This window comes from Rhamphochromis sp. 'chilingali' (genome assembly GCF_963969265.1).
Source record: "Rhamphochromis sp. 'chilingali' genome assembly, chromosome: 2".
In the NCBI taxonomy this organism is placed as follows: Eukaryota; Metazoa; Chordata; class Actinopteri; order Cichliformes; family Cichlidae; genus Rhamphochromis; species Rhamphochromis sp. 'chilingali'.
The window spans coordinates 19,571,246-19,586,898 of record NC_137930.1 but is presented as its reverse complement, the minus strand read 5'-3'; the positions used below and the strand labels follow the sequence as shown (position 1 = coordinate 19,586,898).

The 15,653-nt window shown below is 40.7% G+C and overlaps 1 protein-coding gene across 1 annotated transcript; it reads left to right on the top strand.

Annotated features, from left to right (window-relative positions):
• Positions 1 to 2,293: 2,293 nt before the first annotated feature.
• LOC308392331 (macrophage mannose receptor 1) lies at positions 2,294 to 15,646 on the top strand. Its single transcript, XM_080875308.1, has 34 exons — positions 2,294 to 2,563; positions 2,664 to 2,774; positions 2,858 to 2,890; positions 4,226 to 4,363; positions 4,496 to 4,642; positions 4,765 to 4,899; positions 5,028 to 5,185; positions 5,335 to 5,485; positions 5,581 to 5,635; positions 5,766 to 5,832; positions 6,087 to 6,220; positions 6,309 to 6,352; positions 6,484 to 6,657; positions 6,779 to 6,933; positions 7,054 to 7,167; positions 7,276 to 7,391; positions 7,763 to 7,917; positions 9,234 to 9,439; positions 9,529 to 9,706; positions 9,798 to 10,022; positions 10,172 to 10,341; positions 10,420 to 10,490; positions 11,539 to 11,639; positions 11,751 to 11,870; positions 12,001 to 12,138; positions 12,232 to 12,386; positions 12,513 to 12,612; positions 12,744 to 12,979; positions 13,421 to 13,604; positions 13,726 to 13,974; positions 14,083 to 14,262; positions 14,404 to 14,460; positions 15,080 to 15,222; positions 15,308 to 15,646. The coding sequence occupies exons 1-34, from the start codon at positions 2,476 to 2,478 to the stop codon at positions 15,350 to 15,352; spliced, it is 4,533 nt and encodes a 1,510-aa protein (XP_080731434.1). The 5' UTR covers positions 2,294 to 2,475; the 3' UTR covers positions 15,353 to 15,646.
• Positions 15,647 to 15,653: the final 7 nt, after the last annotated feature.

Genomic DNA, 15,653 nt, shown 5'->3' with positions numbered 1-15,653 from the left:
TGCCATTTTATACACGATTAATGAGAAAGCTGTCTAAAATCTAAAGTTATTTATGTATGTAACATTACCAGATAAGGACCAGGATGGCCACTTCAAATGGGTGGATAAAACCGAAATAACCTTCTCAAACTATGGTGCCGGTTGGCCCAGAAACACTGAGAACTTCTGGGACTGTGGACAGATCTTTACGGGTAAGGATCGGTGCTCTGTTGCTCTGTTCCTAAGCTAATCGTTTCGCGTGTCATTAGATTGAGGCTGCTATTACAAGACCGATTAACGTTCTCAACATTCTTATCCAGGAAATTATGACGGCAAATGGGAAACAACCAACTGCTTTAAGAGCCTGGGATACATCTGTGAGATGACCGGGGGACAGAACCCGAAACCAACTTCAGCTCCTGGTCAGTCAAACTTCACATTCTCTCTTTCCTTGCGGTCAGACCACACCTTTACTGATAACTGTTGATTTGCTTTAGATTCCCACTGTGACACTGGATACTTGTTGTATGGGGACTTCTGCTATTACTTTGAGACCAAGATGGTGAAAAACTGGCAAGATGCTGAAGCACACTGTACCAGAGAGCAGGGTCACTTGGCCAGCTTCCACACAGAGGAAGAGCTGAGTTTCCTGATTGGTGAGTTACTAAGAGTACAAATCAAACTATGACTAAAGTGAAGTATTTCATTAACACACTCTATCAATGCTGATGTGCTTTTGTCTTGACATTTTGATAGCTCACATGCCAGGGGCAGCCTGGGTGGGTTTGAATGACATTAATGTTGAAAACCAGTTCGTATACACCGATGGAACACCTGCAGTAAGTGGCAAAGCCAGAGCAACCTATATGGCACCAAAACTTGTATTTCTAACCTATTTTCTTATACTGTGTAAAAGTGTGAAAACATTCATCACAAACCTAAAAAACTTGAGACTATCCTCTATCCTTCATAATATTTTACGGTGTCAAAATATTACACATGAAAATACTCACGGTTTCTTCTGATCTCAGGATTTTCTCCCATGGGCGGCACACCAGCCTGACAACTGGGAGAATAATGAAGACTGTATGCACATCACAGGAACGACTCACAATGATCCTGGAAAACTCAATGATGACTTCTGCACAGCCACAAGGGATTATATCTGCAAAAAAGGTGTGATAAATGCATTCATTTTTGCCTCTTCCTGAATTAATTTTATATACTGAGTTTATATTTAGAGTTATTCCTTGTTTCGTATTTCTGTAGCCAAGGGACAAGGGCCTCCTCCCCAGCCTCCAACATCTGGACCAGGTCAGGCTTTAAGCTACACTGACAAATGATGATTAAATACATTTATCTCAATATGCAAATGTGTGAGCAGCTGTGTTTGTTACAGGCTGGAACGATAAATGCGGTTCTTGGACCGCTGATCCTTTCAATGACTACTGCTACCTGTTTAACTACCTGTCGATGAGGACATGGGCAGAGGCTCGAGCTGACTGCGTCAATCAGGGAGGAGATCTACTCAGTATCACTGAGCCCTTTGAACAGACCTTCATACAGGGTATGATCCTTACATCTTTATTTCACTGTTCAGATGAAAAAGATGGTCATTTGTTGTTAAACAGTGTTACAGAGGCCCTGCTTCATTAATATTTGGGTATTAGAATCATATCATACTATAATACATCATTAACATATCATAACTGCTTTAAAACGATTAAAAAACATTACATACATTACAATACATTACATAGGAAGATTACAGAACGCATGTTACAGATAAAAAACTGAATGAACTGTAACTGTATGAAATAAAAAGGGGCTGTGAATGATCCCATTCTTTCATATAAGTTGCTAAAATAGGTTGATACCTTGAGGGCTAAAGGATTCTATTGAATCGTGCTGTTGCTCCTAAATATGAAAATATGACATTTTTAATCATATTTCAGTGTAATAATATGCTAAATGTGATTTTTTTATTTTTATTTTAGACGACATATTTTAACTGCTTTTCTCAATTTCTCAGTCAACTTCTCACTTTTCAGTTTGTAGGTGTTTCAGAGCTGATATGTGCAGATATTTGCTTGAAATTTATGCTTGAAAAATTTTGCAGTTTGGAGATTGTGTCGCTTTCATGTATTGTAGAATTTTGGAGCGGTGTAACTAGTGATGTCTTTTTCAATGCTACCACTAGTGGGCACTGGAGACTTTTTCTCCCCTAAATACTGTAAATCATCTTCAAAGACTGACTAGGTATACAGGTACACTCCCACTTTTGGGTGTGGCCGGTGCAACAATGCACACATAACTGCAACCAAGGAGTGAAAAGGGCCTAGAACTTTGCTCATTAGTCTGGTGTTTTATCTTTATCTTCACATTTGACTGTTTCTTATTTCTTTAGATCTATTAATAATCTCAACCTGCTATAATTTGCTGCTTTTTTAAAATATCCTCTCAGCTTTAATCCAGCAGAGTCCCACTGGGATCTCTATGTGGATGGGGGGTCATGACTCCATGACTGAAGGTGGTTGGGAATGGACAGACGGCTCTCCGTTCAGATTCATCCACTGGAATGCAGGTTAAAGGCCAAATCTGATGCTTTATAAATACTTACAGACTTAAAACTAAAGACTAAAAACAAAAACTAAAGTGAAAAATATGCTCGTCTTTTCTCACAGGGAACCCAGATGACTATTATGGCGAAGACTGTCTGAGTATGCTCATAAACAATGGCTACTGGAATGATGACAACTGTGAGTACAAGAGAGGATATATCTGCAAGCGGAGAGGTGAGAAATGATGCTCCAGATGATGCTTGGAAAATAAGAATTTGACAATTTTCAGATTTCTGATAGATGTTTACTTTTTCCAGGAAGAACACCTGAGCCACCTCCACCTCATGATGGTAACAGTGATACCTCAGTGTTAATTTGAAACAATAAAAAGATACAGTTGGTTAACAGAGCAAGAGATTGAGATCTAAACATACTAGTTTTCTTTAAAAAGCATAAATAATTTCAGTTTGCACATAATAACAGAATTATTACAGAAAAACCAAAAATGACCGCAGTGAAAAACTAACCCCTTTACTGACTAATAGCACAAACCACTGCCGTGCAATGATGTGCTGTAAATTTTCAATGCTTAAAGTTTGTAAAATCAAGTAAAAACTGAGGTTTATCTTCCAATTTACACACAATACAAAAAACTGCTGTCTCAGTTGTCACCTGGAAAAAAAAAGAAATCAGTTCAGACTTGAGAAAAAGAATTGTCACTGCTCACAAAGCAGGAGATGGATATAGTTATCACAGCATTTCTAAAGTTTCAAGAACTGGAGTGAGAACTAGTATAAAGAAAATCAAAGAGAGCCACACCTGGCAGATGTAGAAAGTGAAAGATTTCAAAGAATGAGAAATATGTCTACCCCAGAATAACTGCAAAGACACTAATGAATAACTCAGCCAAGTCAGGAATTATAATCTTGAAAAGGACAATCACTAGAACTCTACACAGGAAGGGACTGTGAGGTTACAGACCAAGAAAAACTCCTCTTCTGCAGAAAAGATAAGTTTAAGCTGGACTGAAGTATACTATAGACAACCTGGAGAAAGGTTATGCACACTGGACGCATACCCTTTGGTCAGATGACATGAAACTAGAGCTCTTTGCCCACAGAGACACTGATTGTATTTAGAGAAAGAAGGGAGAGGTTTACAACCTTAAGAACACTGACAATGACTCAAAACGTACATCACTCCTGGTGAAGAACAACCTCCAGAAGACCAAAGTGGACGTTACTGACTGCCCTTCACAAAGCCCTGACTTGGAACATCTTGGAAATTTGTGGGGTGAACTGAAGAGCCATGAAAGAAGACCATCGAATCTGCGGGAGGTTGAGAGAATGGACTGGAATCACTCAGGAGACGTGTGAGACCTGCTGAAAACTACAACAAATGACTGCAGGCTGTTATCAAATGAAAAAAAAAATGCAAAACTGACTATTGGCATAAGGGAGGCTAATAATTTTTTGGCTTTGGTGAAATTTTTTTTTTCTATGTGCAAAGTAAAAAAACTGTAAGTCTCCAAATTAATACTAGAATATTTGGAAAAGCTGTGTTAAAAATTCCTTGCTCTGTTTAAAGGTACTTGGGAAATTTTCATGTTTAGGCTAATTATTCTACCCTCATCTATAATATATATTATTTTTGCACTGGAATAACGCATCAACTTTTTATTGTAGGCTTTCTGACTGCACTGGTATGCCAGGGCTCCGCTGCTGTCCTTCATTGTCCACAGGAAAGTGTGATTAACATCCGGTCTGCTTTCTACGGACGACAGAATGCCGACATCTGTCCACACTTCGATGGCTCAGAAAGTGGTGCTGCACATTTGTTACAACATATATTGATGATGTGTATTTGATTCAGTGATTTTTTGAAAACTTTATCTGCAGGTATGTATCAATGTAAATCAAATTAATTAAGTAAATATTGATATTACTATATTCTAGGCAACTGCACAGTAGGCGGCATCCTTCCTAAGTACAGAAAAATGTGTGACAACCTTCCGTTCTGCTTTGCGTATGCCAATGTGGACCCAGACCCCTGCCCCACTGTTTCCAAATATCTTAAGCTCATCTACAGCTGTGAACAAAAAGGTAACTTCTCCATCGGTTTCTCTAAACATTTTATAATCAGTGCTAATGTTTACTGTAGTATTACATATTTATCTTGAGTTAGTGCAATTCCGGCTTCATGCTTTTGTGCTTTGAATGCTCAGTGTGCCTGCATGGCTTGGGTCTTGAACATGGCAACATCTCAGATGCCATGCTCTCTGCTTCCTCCTCCATTGGCTCCTTCACTCCAAACAAAGCTCGTCTGAATGGAAATTCCTGCTGGATGCCATCAGGAAATGGTATGCACCAACCCAGGGATCACACATGTGTAATAATATTTGAATTGTTAGTTAAAACTTGAGGTTGGGGTTCTGGGTTTTGGCACAACAAAGGTCCTATCTTCTACCCTGTCTCTGTCCTCTTACAGCTGCTTCAAGCTGGATTCAGGTAAACCTTGGTGAGACCAGAAAAGTGACGGGGATTGTGATTCAGGGTTGCCCACAGAATGACCACTGGGTGACCAAATTTAAGATTCAGCACAGTATGAATGGATTGACCTGGACTGACTACCCAGCTGATGGGGATGTGAGTAAGAATTGCATGAAACTGCATAGCGACTTTGTGGTCTACCACCTGCCAGACATCAAGACTGTTCAAAGCCACACTTGGGAGCTCTTGGACAGGTTTATCTGTTTAAATATCCATGATAACAATTTTCTATTTCTCTCATTCAGTTCCAGATTTTACCAGGAGCAACAGACAGAAACACTGCTGAGACTCAGCTGCTGGGGACGCCTGTGTCAGCTCAGTTCATCCGCATCCTTCCAGTGGAGTTCAGCAGTCAGGCAGGCCTTCGGTTTGAGGTGTTAGGATGCACGCCAGACTGTAAGGAAACTGACTTAACTCCAGATTAAACCTTTTTTTAAATACAAATCTAAATTTATATGGTTTGTCATTATAAAATATCGGTTGTTCAACAGATGCAGTTACATGTGCCAGCAAGCCCAACTTCAACTTTGCTAATGATAAAATGACGTAAGTAAAAATATATTTTTCATCTTTTTTTAACAAATATACTGTAATAAAGTTGAATTTGTAGCTCTTTGTGTCATTGTTCTTTGGATTATTAGTCACACATTTCTACACTAATTTTCATGTCTTTCAGTGTCCACTGTCCAGCAGACTGTGCCAAAGCTGGTTACACAGTGTATGGCACTACATTGTATCGAGGGGTACGTAAAAAATAAATAAATAAAAGAACACTTTTTAATTAGAGTATAGCATCACGTCACTTAAACTTCTGGGATATTGATATGGTCAGTTAAGTAACAGAGGTTGTTAATTAGTGTCGGTATCACCATTGATACCTAGACCCAACAGAGGTTGCACAACTAGTCCGACTCCTGCAGGCCGGCACATCAGTACGTACCATTGCCAGAATGTTTGTGTCTGTGCATGCATTACCTCTCTCTTCTTTCTTAAACAGGACTCAAACATCTGTGCAGCAGCTATCCATGCTGGAGTGGTGCTGAATGAGATTGGAGGAGACTGCACTTTGCTAAAAGCTGACGGACAGAACTTCTACCCTGGATCCACGAGGAATGGCATTACCTCACGGCAGTGAGTAGATGAGTTTCTTAGTTCTTGTTTTGTTTTTTAGTAGCGGGGCAGTCCCGAGAGGCTGATTCAATGCCTTTACTTTCAACAGATATGATGGAAACTATGCTGTGTCTTACTTTTTTGCAGATGGAGGTAAGTTGACATGCAGTTAGAACCTCTTAATTTCTTTCAGCTTCCACTTTTTGAAGAAGTAATGATGATTTTATGAGTTAATCTGTTCTGTGTTGTTATTCTGCCGTTTCTCTTTCCACTCTCTCCCACAGAGCTGAGATGCTCCGGACCTGACTGGTTTGAGTTTGGGGACTTCTGCTACAAACCTTTTGGAGACAAAAAGACGTGGCATGATGCTCAGAGCAGCTGCAGGGCTCTGGGTGCTGAACTTGTCTCCATCCTCTCCATGACAGAGCAGAGCTGGCTGGAAGGCTACCTGTACATGGGTATGGATTTACACTTATTTTCTCTGTGTTTAAACTAAAGTAGATGTTAAAGGTTTAGAAAAGCCTTTTACATTCTTAAGTCACACTTGATTTAAACTTGATATTTATTTGTCCTTCACAGCCACCAGTGACATCTGGATTGGTCTAAATGACCTGTTTTATGCTGGCTTGTTCTCATGGTCTGATCAACACATAACAACATTCACCTACTGGGCTCCAGGGGAACCCAACAACCATGATGGGTTCAGTGAGGACTGTGTCGAGATGTTGCACCAGGTGAGAAACCTGAAAACCCTCACTGGTGAAAGCAAATAAAGTGATCTTTGTAGTCAGTTGTGGTCTTTTTGACATCAATCTTAATTGATTGATTGATTGATCATACTAATTTTCCTTCAGTCTGGCCGATGGAACGACGTGACCTGCACAGAACTCAATACATACATCTGCAAAATGCCCAAAGCACATTACCCACTGCCTTCTGTACAGCCCACTGTGTACGGATGTCCTCAGGTGCGACAAACATCGACTTGTCACATTTCTCTGCCTTTTCAAGTTTAACCTCACACTGCAGAAGTGACAATGCCAGATGTGTAATAAGGTGTTTAATGTGTGTGTCAGGGCTGGGAAGCATATCGCTACTCCTGCTACTGGATGGAGGAGACGACTAGGAGCTGGTCTGATGCTAAGGCCTTCTGTGAGGAGCAGGATGCCGTCTTGCTGCATATTGGAGACATGTGAGTCACATGTCTGTCTGAGGGTGATATAAGGATGCTTATTATTGCAAAACTACAGATTCTGGATTTTATGTATCTGGATGATACATAAAATCTTAGCCTATACTTATGGTGCTATAATCCAGTGTCACTCAACAACACTCTTATCTCTGAAAAACTCATGAAGAAGAATTTTCCTCCCCTGTGATTCACAGAATATTTCATAATCCCCCCCCCCGGAATCCAAATAATTTCAAAATTTTAGATTTTTTTTTAAATTGCTCCACTTGTATAGGGGCAATTTTTCCAGCTGAGGTTGTGCACTCCAGTAGTCTTTTTTGTACATTATTGTCTGTTTGTCATTATCATCTCTTTGTTCCGTTTTCCTGCAGCTATGAGCAGTCACATTTTACAGCGGCGCTGTCAGGAAAGACTGGTTTTTGGTGGATTGGCCTGCGTGCTCATGGGGGGGCAGGTGGAGGGGTGGACTACATTTGGGATGATGGTTCATCTCTCAGCTTTACTCACTGGGACAGGAACCAGCCAGGTACTGACCTAACACTGACCTACATAAAGCTGGCTAGCTGCTGCATTTCTGAAATATTTCACTTTTTTTGGTCCCATTGACTTTGAATGGAGAACCAGCTTTCTCTCACCTCTGCTTTGTATGTTGAAGGTTGTGGCTTTGAGAACAGCATGGGACATTTTTCACGATGATTTGTTTTGGTATATATTGTGTAATACACATCAACACATATTTCAGATTTTTTTCTCCTCATCTTAGACAGAAAACTGTAAACATTTTCCTGTTTACAAAATTATTTCAGAGGGACAACTTTACAACAACAAGGTAAATGTCGCTGAGGTGGGCTGGTTTAGCTCAGTTGGATGAGCAGGCGACCATATGCTGCACGGCTGATAGTTAGGCTGATAGATAGTACAGCCCAATCTGGTGGGGAAGTGTGGGAAGCCAGATCGGGCGCCCCCCTTCCGGCCCTCCTCTCTGCTCTCTCCAATCTTATCTTACTTACTTCTCTTACTCCTCTCTATCACCTTTTCTGTCCCTTTGAAGAAATAGAATAAACTGTAGAAAACTAAACAGGTAAAAGAAGAAGCGAAATAACAATTTTAACATAAACCAGTGACACACTCTGGGGCCTGCTCAGCCCTGGCAGGGCCTCCTTGGATGAGGGTGTCCAGTGATAATGGCCAAAACGCCCGATGAATCCAAGGTCCACTACTGATGATGTGTCCCAAATTTTAATAATTTAGATCAGATCTCTAATCCCTAAACCTAACCAAGGAAAAATGGCAGATTAGCTTGGGTAAAAAGAACGAAACTTGAGGCACACAACAATATGTGCCGCTGGTAAAGTTTCTGGGCTGCTTTTCCTCATAGCAGCCATCCCCCAAGATTTTCTCCATCAAAAGCAATGCATTGTCAGGGATTGTAACATCTAGTCCTTTTACTGAATAAAGCCAAAAAAATATTTTAAAAAAATAAAATGTCTCTGAGGTGAAGGTGACTACACTTTGAAAAACAAACAAACAAACTTGTAGGACTGAAATTCTTCCAAACACTGAGCAATTCCATTAGGTACAGAGTAGCTGCTATCTGAGGTACAGTACAGTTTGCCTATTAAAAAAGCTAGCCATGGGTTTATAAGCCATCTCACTTCAGCTTTGTTAGCCAACCTCTTTTACCTCCAACTTTTTTGCTGCACCAGAGGCAAACTACAAAACGAGCCCGCCAGTAACAACAATCCCACCCCAATTTCTCCAGAATTGTGTAGTTTAGTTTTTTCTTATTGTTATTATTATTAATAATAAACACAAGAAACCAAAATCTCTTTCTGTTTTTAGATAACGGTGGTGGTACTTGTGTGGCTATGACAACGGGTCAGGTTGGTGGTTTCTGGGATGACAAGCAGTGCTTGGACAAATATGCCTTCGTATGTGAAAAATACAGACCTGACATCAGCCCGCCCACCAAGGCCCCGACTGTTCCTCCTGCACAGGGCTGTGCTGCTGGCTGGACAGCCAAACCCCATTTCAGGCACTGTTATAAGGTAATAACAGCTCAAAGTTAAACATCTAAAAGTGTGATTATCTGCAAGAGAAGGTCAGTTATTCATTTTCCAGGGGTGATTTATTGCAGCTCTTCCACAACGTGGACTGGTCCTTGAAGAAGAGCTGGGAAGCAGCGCTTGAGGACTGTATCGCCAGAGGTGGTAATCTGGCCAGCATCCACACTCAGGAGGAAGAAGAGTTTCTTGCTCTGTACAGCAAAGGCACTACCAAGTGGATTGGTCTCAGGAGCAACCCAATAGAAGGAGGTGAGCAAAATATATGTATTGCAGACTGGACCCGGTTAAATGGAAGCCAAATAAAGAATAAACCTAAAAAACAACTCCTCCCTTATTGCAGGATATTCTTGGAGCGATGGCACGCCTCTGTCCCACACCAACTGGGGTGACGGGGAGCCAAACAATCACGAGGGTCGGGAGGACTGTGTAGAGATGGTGAGCAACGCGAATGGCACCTACTCGTTGTGGAATGATCTCAACTGTGACGCTCATCAGGATTGGATATGCAAGATTACTAAAGGAAAGGATCCCATCCTTCCCCCTAGGCCCCCATCACCTGAACCAGGTAACTAAGGCACCTGTCGTTTCTCTACAGAGGGATCAAGTCATGAATTTGCTTCCCTTAAGGATAGAGCAATTTTTATATGAATTCAGACCCTCACAAACCCTCACAATGTCTGAGTGTTTGTTTTTTCCTAACGTTTCAAACTTCAGCTCCCGATTGTGGCTCGAACCCCGGCTGGAGGAAGAACAAAAACATCTGCTATTACTACAATGACACTGACATAGTGGACTTCCACACAGCTTTCACACGGTGCTATGCAGAGAAAGCCAGACTTGTGTCCATCCTAAACAGAGAAGAACAAGCATATGTTAACAGCATGGTATGCTTTTTCATCTTTAACTTCATTAGAGATTATTTACTGTGGAAAAATGAGTGATAAGTCTTGCTGCTGTTTCAGGTGGGGACAGGAAAGGTTACTGCAGCCTGGATTGGCATGAGGATGTTTGGCACAGTAGATGGACAATACGTGTAAGTATGTTTCTAAGCAATTGCACCAAAGCAAAGAAATGTTAAACAAATCTTTTTTGTGTCATTTTCTTTTTTCATAGTTCTGATCAGCAGAGTTTCCATTTCACAATATTTAGGGATATTTCATGTCCTTAAAACTGATATTTAATGTAACAGATCAGGACTTCATGCTGAGGGTCCAGGGGAGGGGGAGAGAAAATGTCAGAACAAAATTTGCATAAGCCAGGGCTGTATTACAAATAGCAAAGTTTTACCGTCTTTGGTTTGCTATGTTTTAGTTTTTTTGGTCACATTTATACACAAAAATCAGCCCACAATGAGAATTGCCACAGAAAACATCTTTGTGTCTTTATTCAGCGCTGGGCACTCACAGAGCCCTACAAATTCACAAATTGATTTTCATATATTTTACTTTTTCTCCTTTTATGTACTATAAAATTGGAAAAACTATAAGTTTCCCACAGCTGACTATAAGTCAGATTATATCATCTGACTTCAATAAATATTTGCAACCTCACACAGTATGCAGAAAAAAAATGAGAATGATGCACATATTTACACGTGTGGGACAGCAGGAGTAACTTCATCAACATCAATTGACGTTGATTAGATGAACTTAGATGAACACCACGTGAAACGCCTGATTTATTTAGAGAACAGCTGCCCTAACCTCAAAGATCCCACAGTTTGAATCAAATTATGAAGGAAAGGTTTGCCCTCATACCGGAACATGTTGACTCATCTTTATCTCACTTATCTACAATGCCATACTGATTACAAAGAGAAAAACTTGCATTCAATCTGTGCTGTGTTATTTTTGTTAGTACCCTTATGTTTGACCTAATTTGCTTTGCTGTCGGTATATCGCACTGATGATTATGAGTTCATATATGTGACCATTGTTATCATTGCTCTGGTTAGTAAATTTAGACCAAATTCACTAATTTACTACTGGTTAAAAACATTCAACATACTTTAACAGATTTGAAGATGAGGAAAATCTTTTCTTTTAATGTAAAACTGTAAAATTTCTGTTTTATGTGCTCAGGTGGGTCGACCACTCCCCTATGACATACACTCACTGGGCTCCTGGTGAGCCCAACAATGCTAACGGGGAGGAGCAGTGCGTGCAGATGAACAGACATCAAGGTACTGCACCTTCTGTCAACTGACAATTTAGATCAAATACGCTATTTTTTAACTAATGTGTCTTTATGACTTAACTATAATGATGCGTGCAATATACTCTGACTTGCTAAGGTGGATGGAACGATGCCAACTGTGGTCGGGCTTCAGCAGGTTACGTATGTAAGAAGTTCCCCGGAGATATTCACACTCCGCCTCCACCAACACAGCCCTGGGAGGGCAACTGTCCTGCAGGTAACATACACAGTTTAAATACAAATTTGGTTAAATCACACAGGCTGACTAATGCTGCTGGTTCTTTCACATCAGCTGGAGTATTTTTTCTCTGTTTATTACTCATTACGATTTTCCTCCTCCCCTGTAGGTTGGCTGCGTTTCAACAATAAGTGCTTCATGTTCAAAGGAAAAAAGAATGATATTAAAGGAAACTGGTCATATGCTCGAAGTTGGTGCAGGGAGCAAGGAGGAGACTTGGCAGTCATTGATGACCAGTATGAGAATGGTAAGCTCAGCATATAACCATTAAACAAAACATTATTAGAACAGAGGTTTCCTCCACAGAGACGGCTCTTTACATTTCCGTTCTCTCCTACAGACTTTGTTGCTAGTTACCTGAGGGACCTGGAGCTCCCCACATGGATCGGTCTGTCAGATCTCTTGGTGGAGAATCAGTACGCCTGGAGTGATGGGGTCAGTCCAGTTCTGTACACCAACTGGAATGACAAAGAGCCCAACAATGCGAACGGAGTGGTGAGGACACTTTGCTTCAGATTATCACTAATCGAGTGAAGCAGATGGGAAAGTACTGTAAAGTTGTGGGCTCATAAACAGGGAAAGGACACATTTAGCCTTGACTATTCTTGGTTTGCTCAACAGGAAAACTGTGTGACGATTACTCATAGCCCCCTATTAACTGGCAAATGGAACGATGACAACTGCGACAACAATCACAGCTTCGTCTGCTCCAGAAAGAAATGTTAGTAAACACTCCAGAGATAATTCTTCCTGCTCAGATGCAATTGCATTTCACAGACTACAAAAAACATTTTAAATGCATGCTAGCTTAAACCTTCTTATTAAGTATTTGTCAATCTCCCTAAATATTAGCAAGCAGTATCCAGCCGCCTCCACCCACAAAGAGCCCCTGCCCAGCAGGCTACATCTCATGGTACCTGAACTGTTACAAACTGATGGAGGAGCCAGCGACCTGGGATGCAGCTCAGGCAGCCTGCAAGGATCAGGGAGGCAATCTGGCCAGCATCGACATGAGCTACGACCAGGCCTTTGTGGCTGGAGCGGTCCTGCAGGGAAAAGCTGATGCCTGGATTGGACTGAAGCGCAAGGTGCTGTTTAGAGAGAAACAGAAAAGTTTAGTTCCAAGTAGAATTCAGAAGAATTCGCATTAAATATGCTACAAATAGAAGAAAAATACTCCAGGAAAGGCACTAATTATAGAAGGTGAAAACACCTTATTGCAAGTAAAGATCCTACATTAATAAAAAGTATTGAGAAAATTTTACTAGGAAGATTTACTTTTAAAAAAGTAGACGCATTTCAATTAAACTAGGAATCAAAGGCAGACATCTCTAATATAAAAACTACCAGAGCTACTAAAAAAAAAAACAACTGAGTAATCAGTTGTGGATTTAAACCTTCTGTCTTCTCTCACTGGTATTTGTTTTTTTCTGCACTCTTGGAGTCACTTCCTTGATGCTTGTCTAACGGCACTGTGTGATCCATGACAATCTAAACATTTAATCATATGTTGTTGCCTTGTGATGCAGGATGATGGCTCCTACATGTGGACAGATGGTTGGCCAGTTTTTTTCACTCAGTGGGGACCAGGAGAGCCCACTAACATTAAGGATGAGGGCTGTGTGAGTATGCATGCTTCGAGGATGTTCCACGGGACCTGGAATGACACCAAGTGTGACCTAGAGAAACCATACATCTGCAAGAAAACCTCAGGTACAAACTCAATCAGAATTGAACTTTTTTTTCCTTTCTTTTTAATTGCTTTTAGTCAGTTTCTGACTAATTATATATGCTTTCATTTATATAACCTTTAATAATAACACTTGTGTCTCAGAGAAACCTCCAACCACTCCCGCCCCTGGTGATGGGATGTGTCAGCGCTTTGCGATACCCTATGGCAAGTACTGTTACTATGTGTACAGTGGTGATGTCGGCTTCTCTTGGCCGGACTCTGAACACTACTGCCAGGCAGGCAGGATGGAGCTGGTCTCCATTCACAGCAGAGCAGAGGTAGAATTCCTCAAGAGCTTCAACTACAGCAAAAATATGAACCTCTGGATTGGCCTTACCAGGGATAACAACTGTGAGTTTACAAATGGAAAGAAAAAGAGAGAGACTCGTTGCTTTCACAGGGCTATTGTACCAGGGCTTAATTCAGTAAAATGAATCAACTTTTCTTTTAAACCTGCAGTTGGCTGGGCCTGGACAGATGAGACCTCTGTAAGCTTCCTCAACTGGGCTCCCAATGAGCCCAATTCAGCGTTTCACCCAGGGAACATGGCCGAGAACTGTGTGGAGATGTACAAAGACGGACGCTGGAATGACAACAACTGCATGGAGAAGAAAAGTTTTGCTTGCCGCCACCCTCAGTGTAAGCATTTTTCCCATTTCCCTTTTTAGATATTTTAATGCAGCACAGATGTAAGGCAATTTCTGCAGCTTTAATAACGCTTATTGAATTTGGTAATGATAAGCAGCGGAATAACAGGCTCTTTGTAAATCTGTCTTTCAGTTTATCAAACAGATGAGAACAAAAATCCAATTTATCCCACTGAAGCTCCAGCTAACAGTAAGTGACAAATATGGTTGCTTTACAATATAACTTGGTTTTCATGTCAGCAAATAATAATTAAGCCATGCATTTAATAATAAACAAAACAAAAAAAAACCCCAACAATAACAGATCTAAATCAGCTAGTCCTTGTAGAGCAAAATCGCCCATTTGGATTTCTGAGACTTTGGGGACATTTGTGGTCCCCAGATGACAAAAAAAAAAAAAAAAAAAAAAAAACTACTTTGGAAATTCCCCAACTTTTCACCTGTTGCAGCCTTACAGGTTTAAGTGTGGATTTCAGTTACTAAGTTGGTCATTGTTCATGGCAACCGTTAATAATGTCCCCTGCCACAATCATTAACAAGTGTACTGATCCACTTATTTTATTTAGTACCACACACAGACTAAAGTTTTATTTCCTCTAAAATTTCCCCATCTGCCTTAACCTTATGTTGTCTTTGTTGCCAATTTAACATCCAGACACAACTATTACACAAGTATTGAACATGTTAGAATACTAATAATAGGGTTTAGTGTAAAGCGTCACTGAAATACAATCGCATAGGTATAAGCAAAGTAAGACATTGGAGTGATTCTAGCAGGTTAATATCTCACCTGAGCTGGTTTGTCTCAGACGTAGGGCTGATAGCCGGCATCGTCGTTGCAGTCATTGTGGTCGTCGCCATAATAGTTGGACTGTTCTACGTCTTCAGTGTGCGTGGATATAAACTGAGCACCTTGAGCTTGCCAGCAAAAAGCACCAGTAAAATTGATGTGGTAAGTTTTTAATTAGCCTGTCATGGTTGGATAAACAAATGTATTGATGTCAGTGCTAAAAACTCATGTCATTCTTGTGTTGCAGCCTGCCTTTACCAACCCCAACTTCGTAGGAGAATCGGACACATAAATCGTCGAGCTTTTCACATTAACACTGATATTTTTTGCAAATCAATAACATAGTTTGTTATTTTTATACAATGCAGACTATCCCTGCTCTCAAAGGGCAAGACAGAACATGCAAACTCCACACAGAAAAGCCTCAGTTGGCTGGTGGATTTGAACCCAGAAACATCAGTGCTGCCAGTCAACATGTTGTGATACGCTAATACCATTAAAATATAGTGAGATAACATTTCCCCATTTTTCCACATGCAGCAGTAATGATGTCGATATATAGCCAGTTGCTGTTTTGCAGATTTTATAGCAAA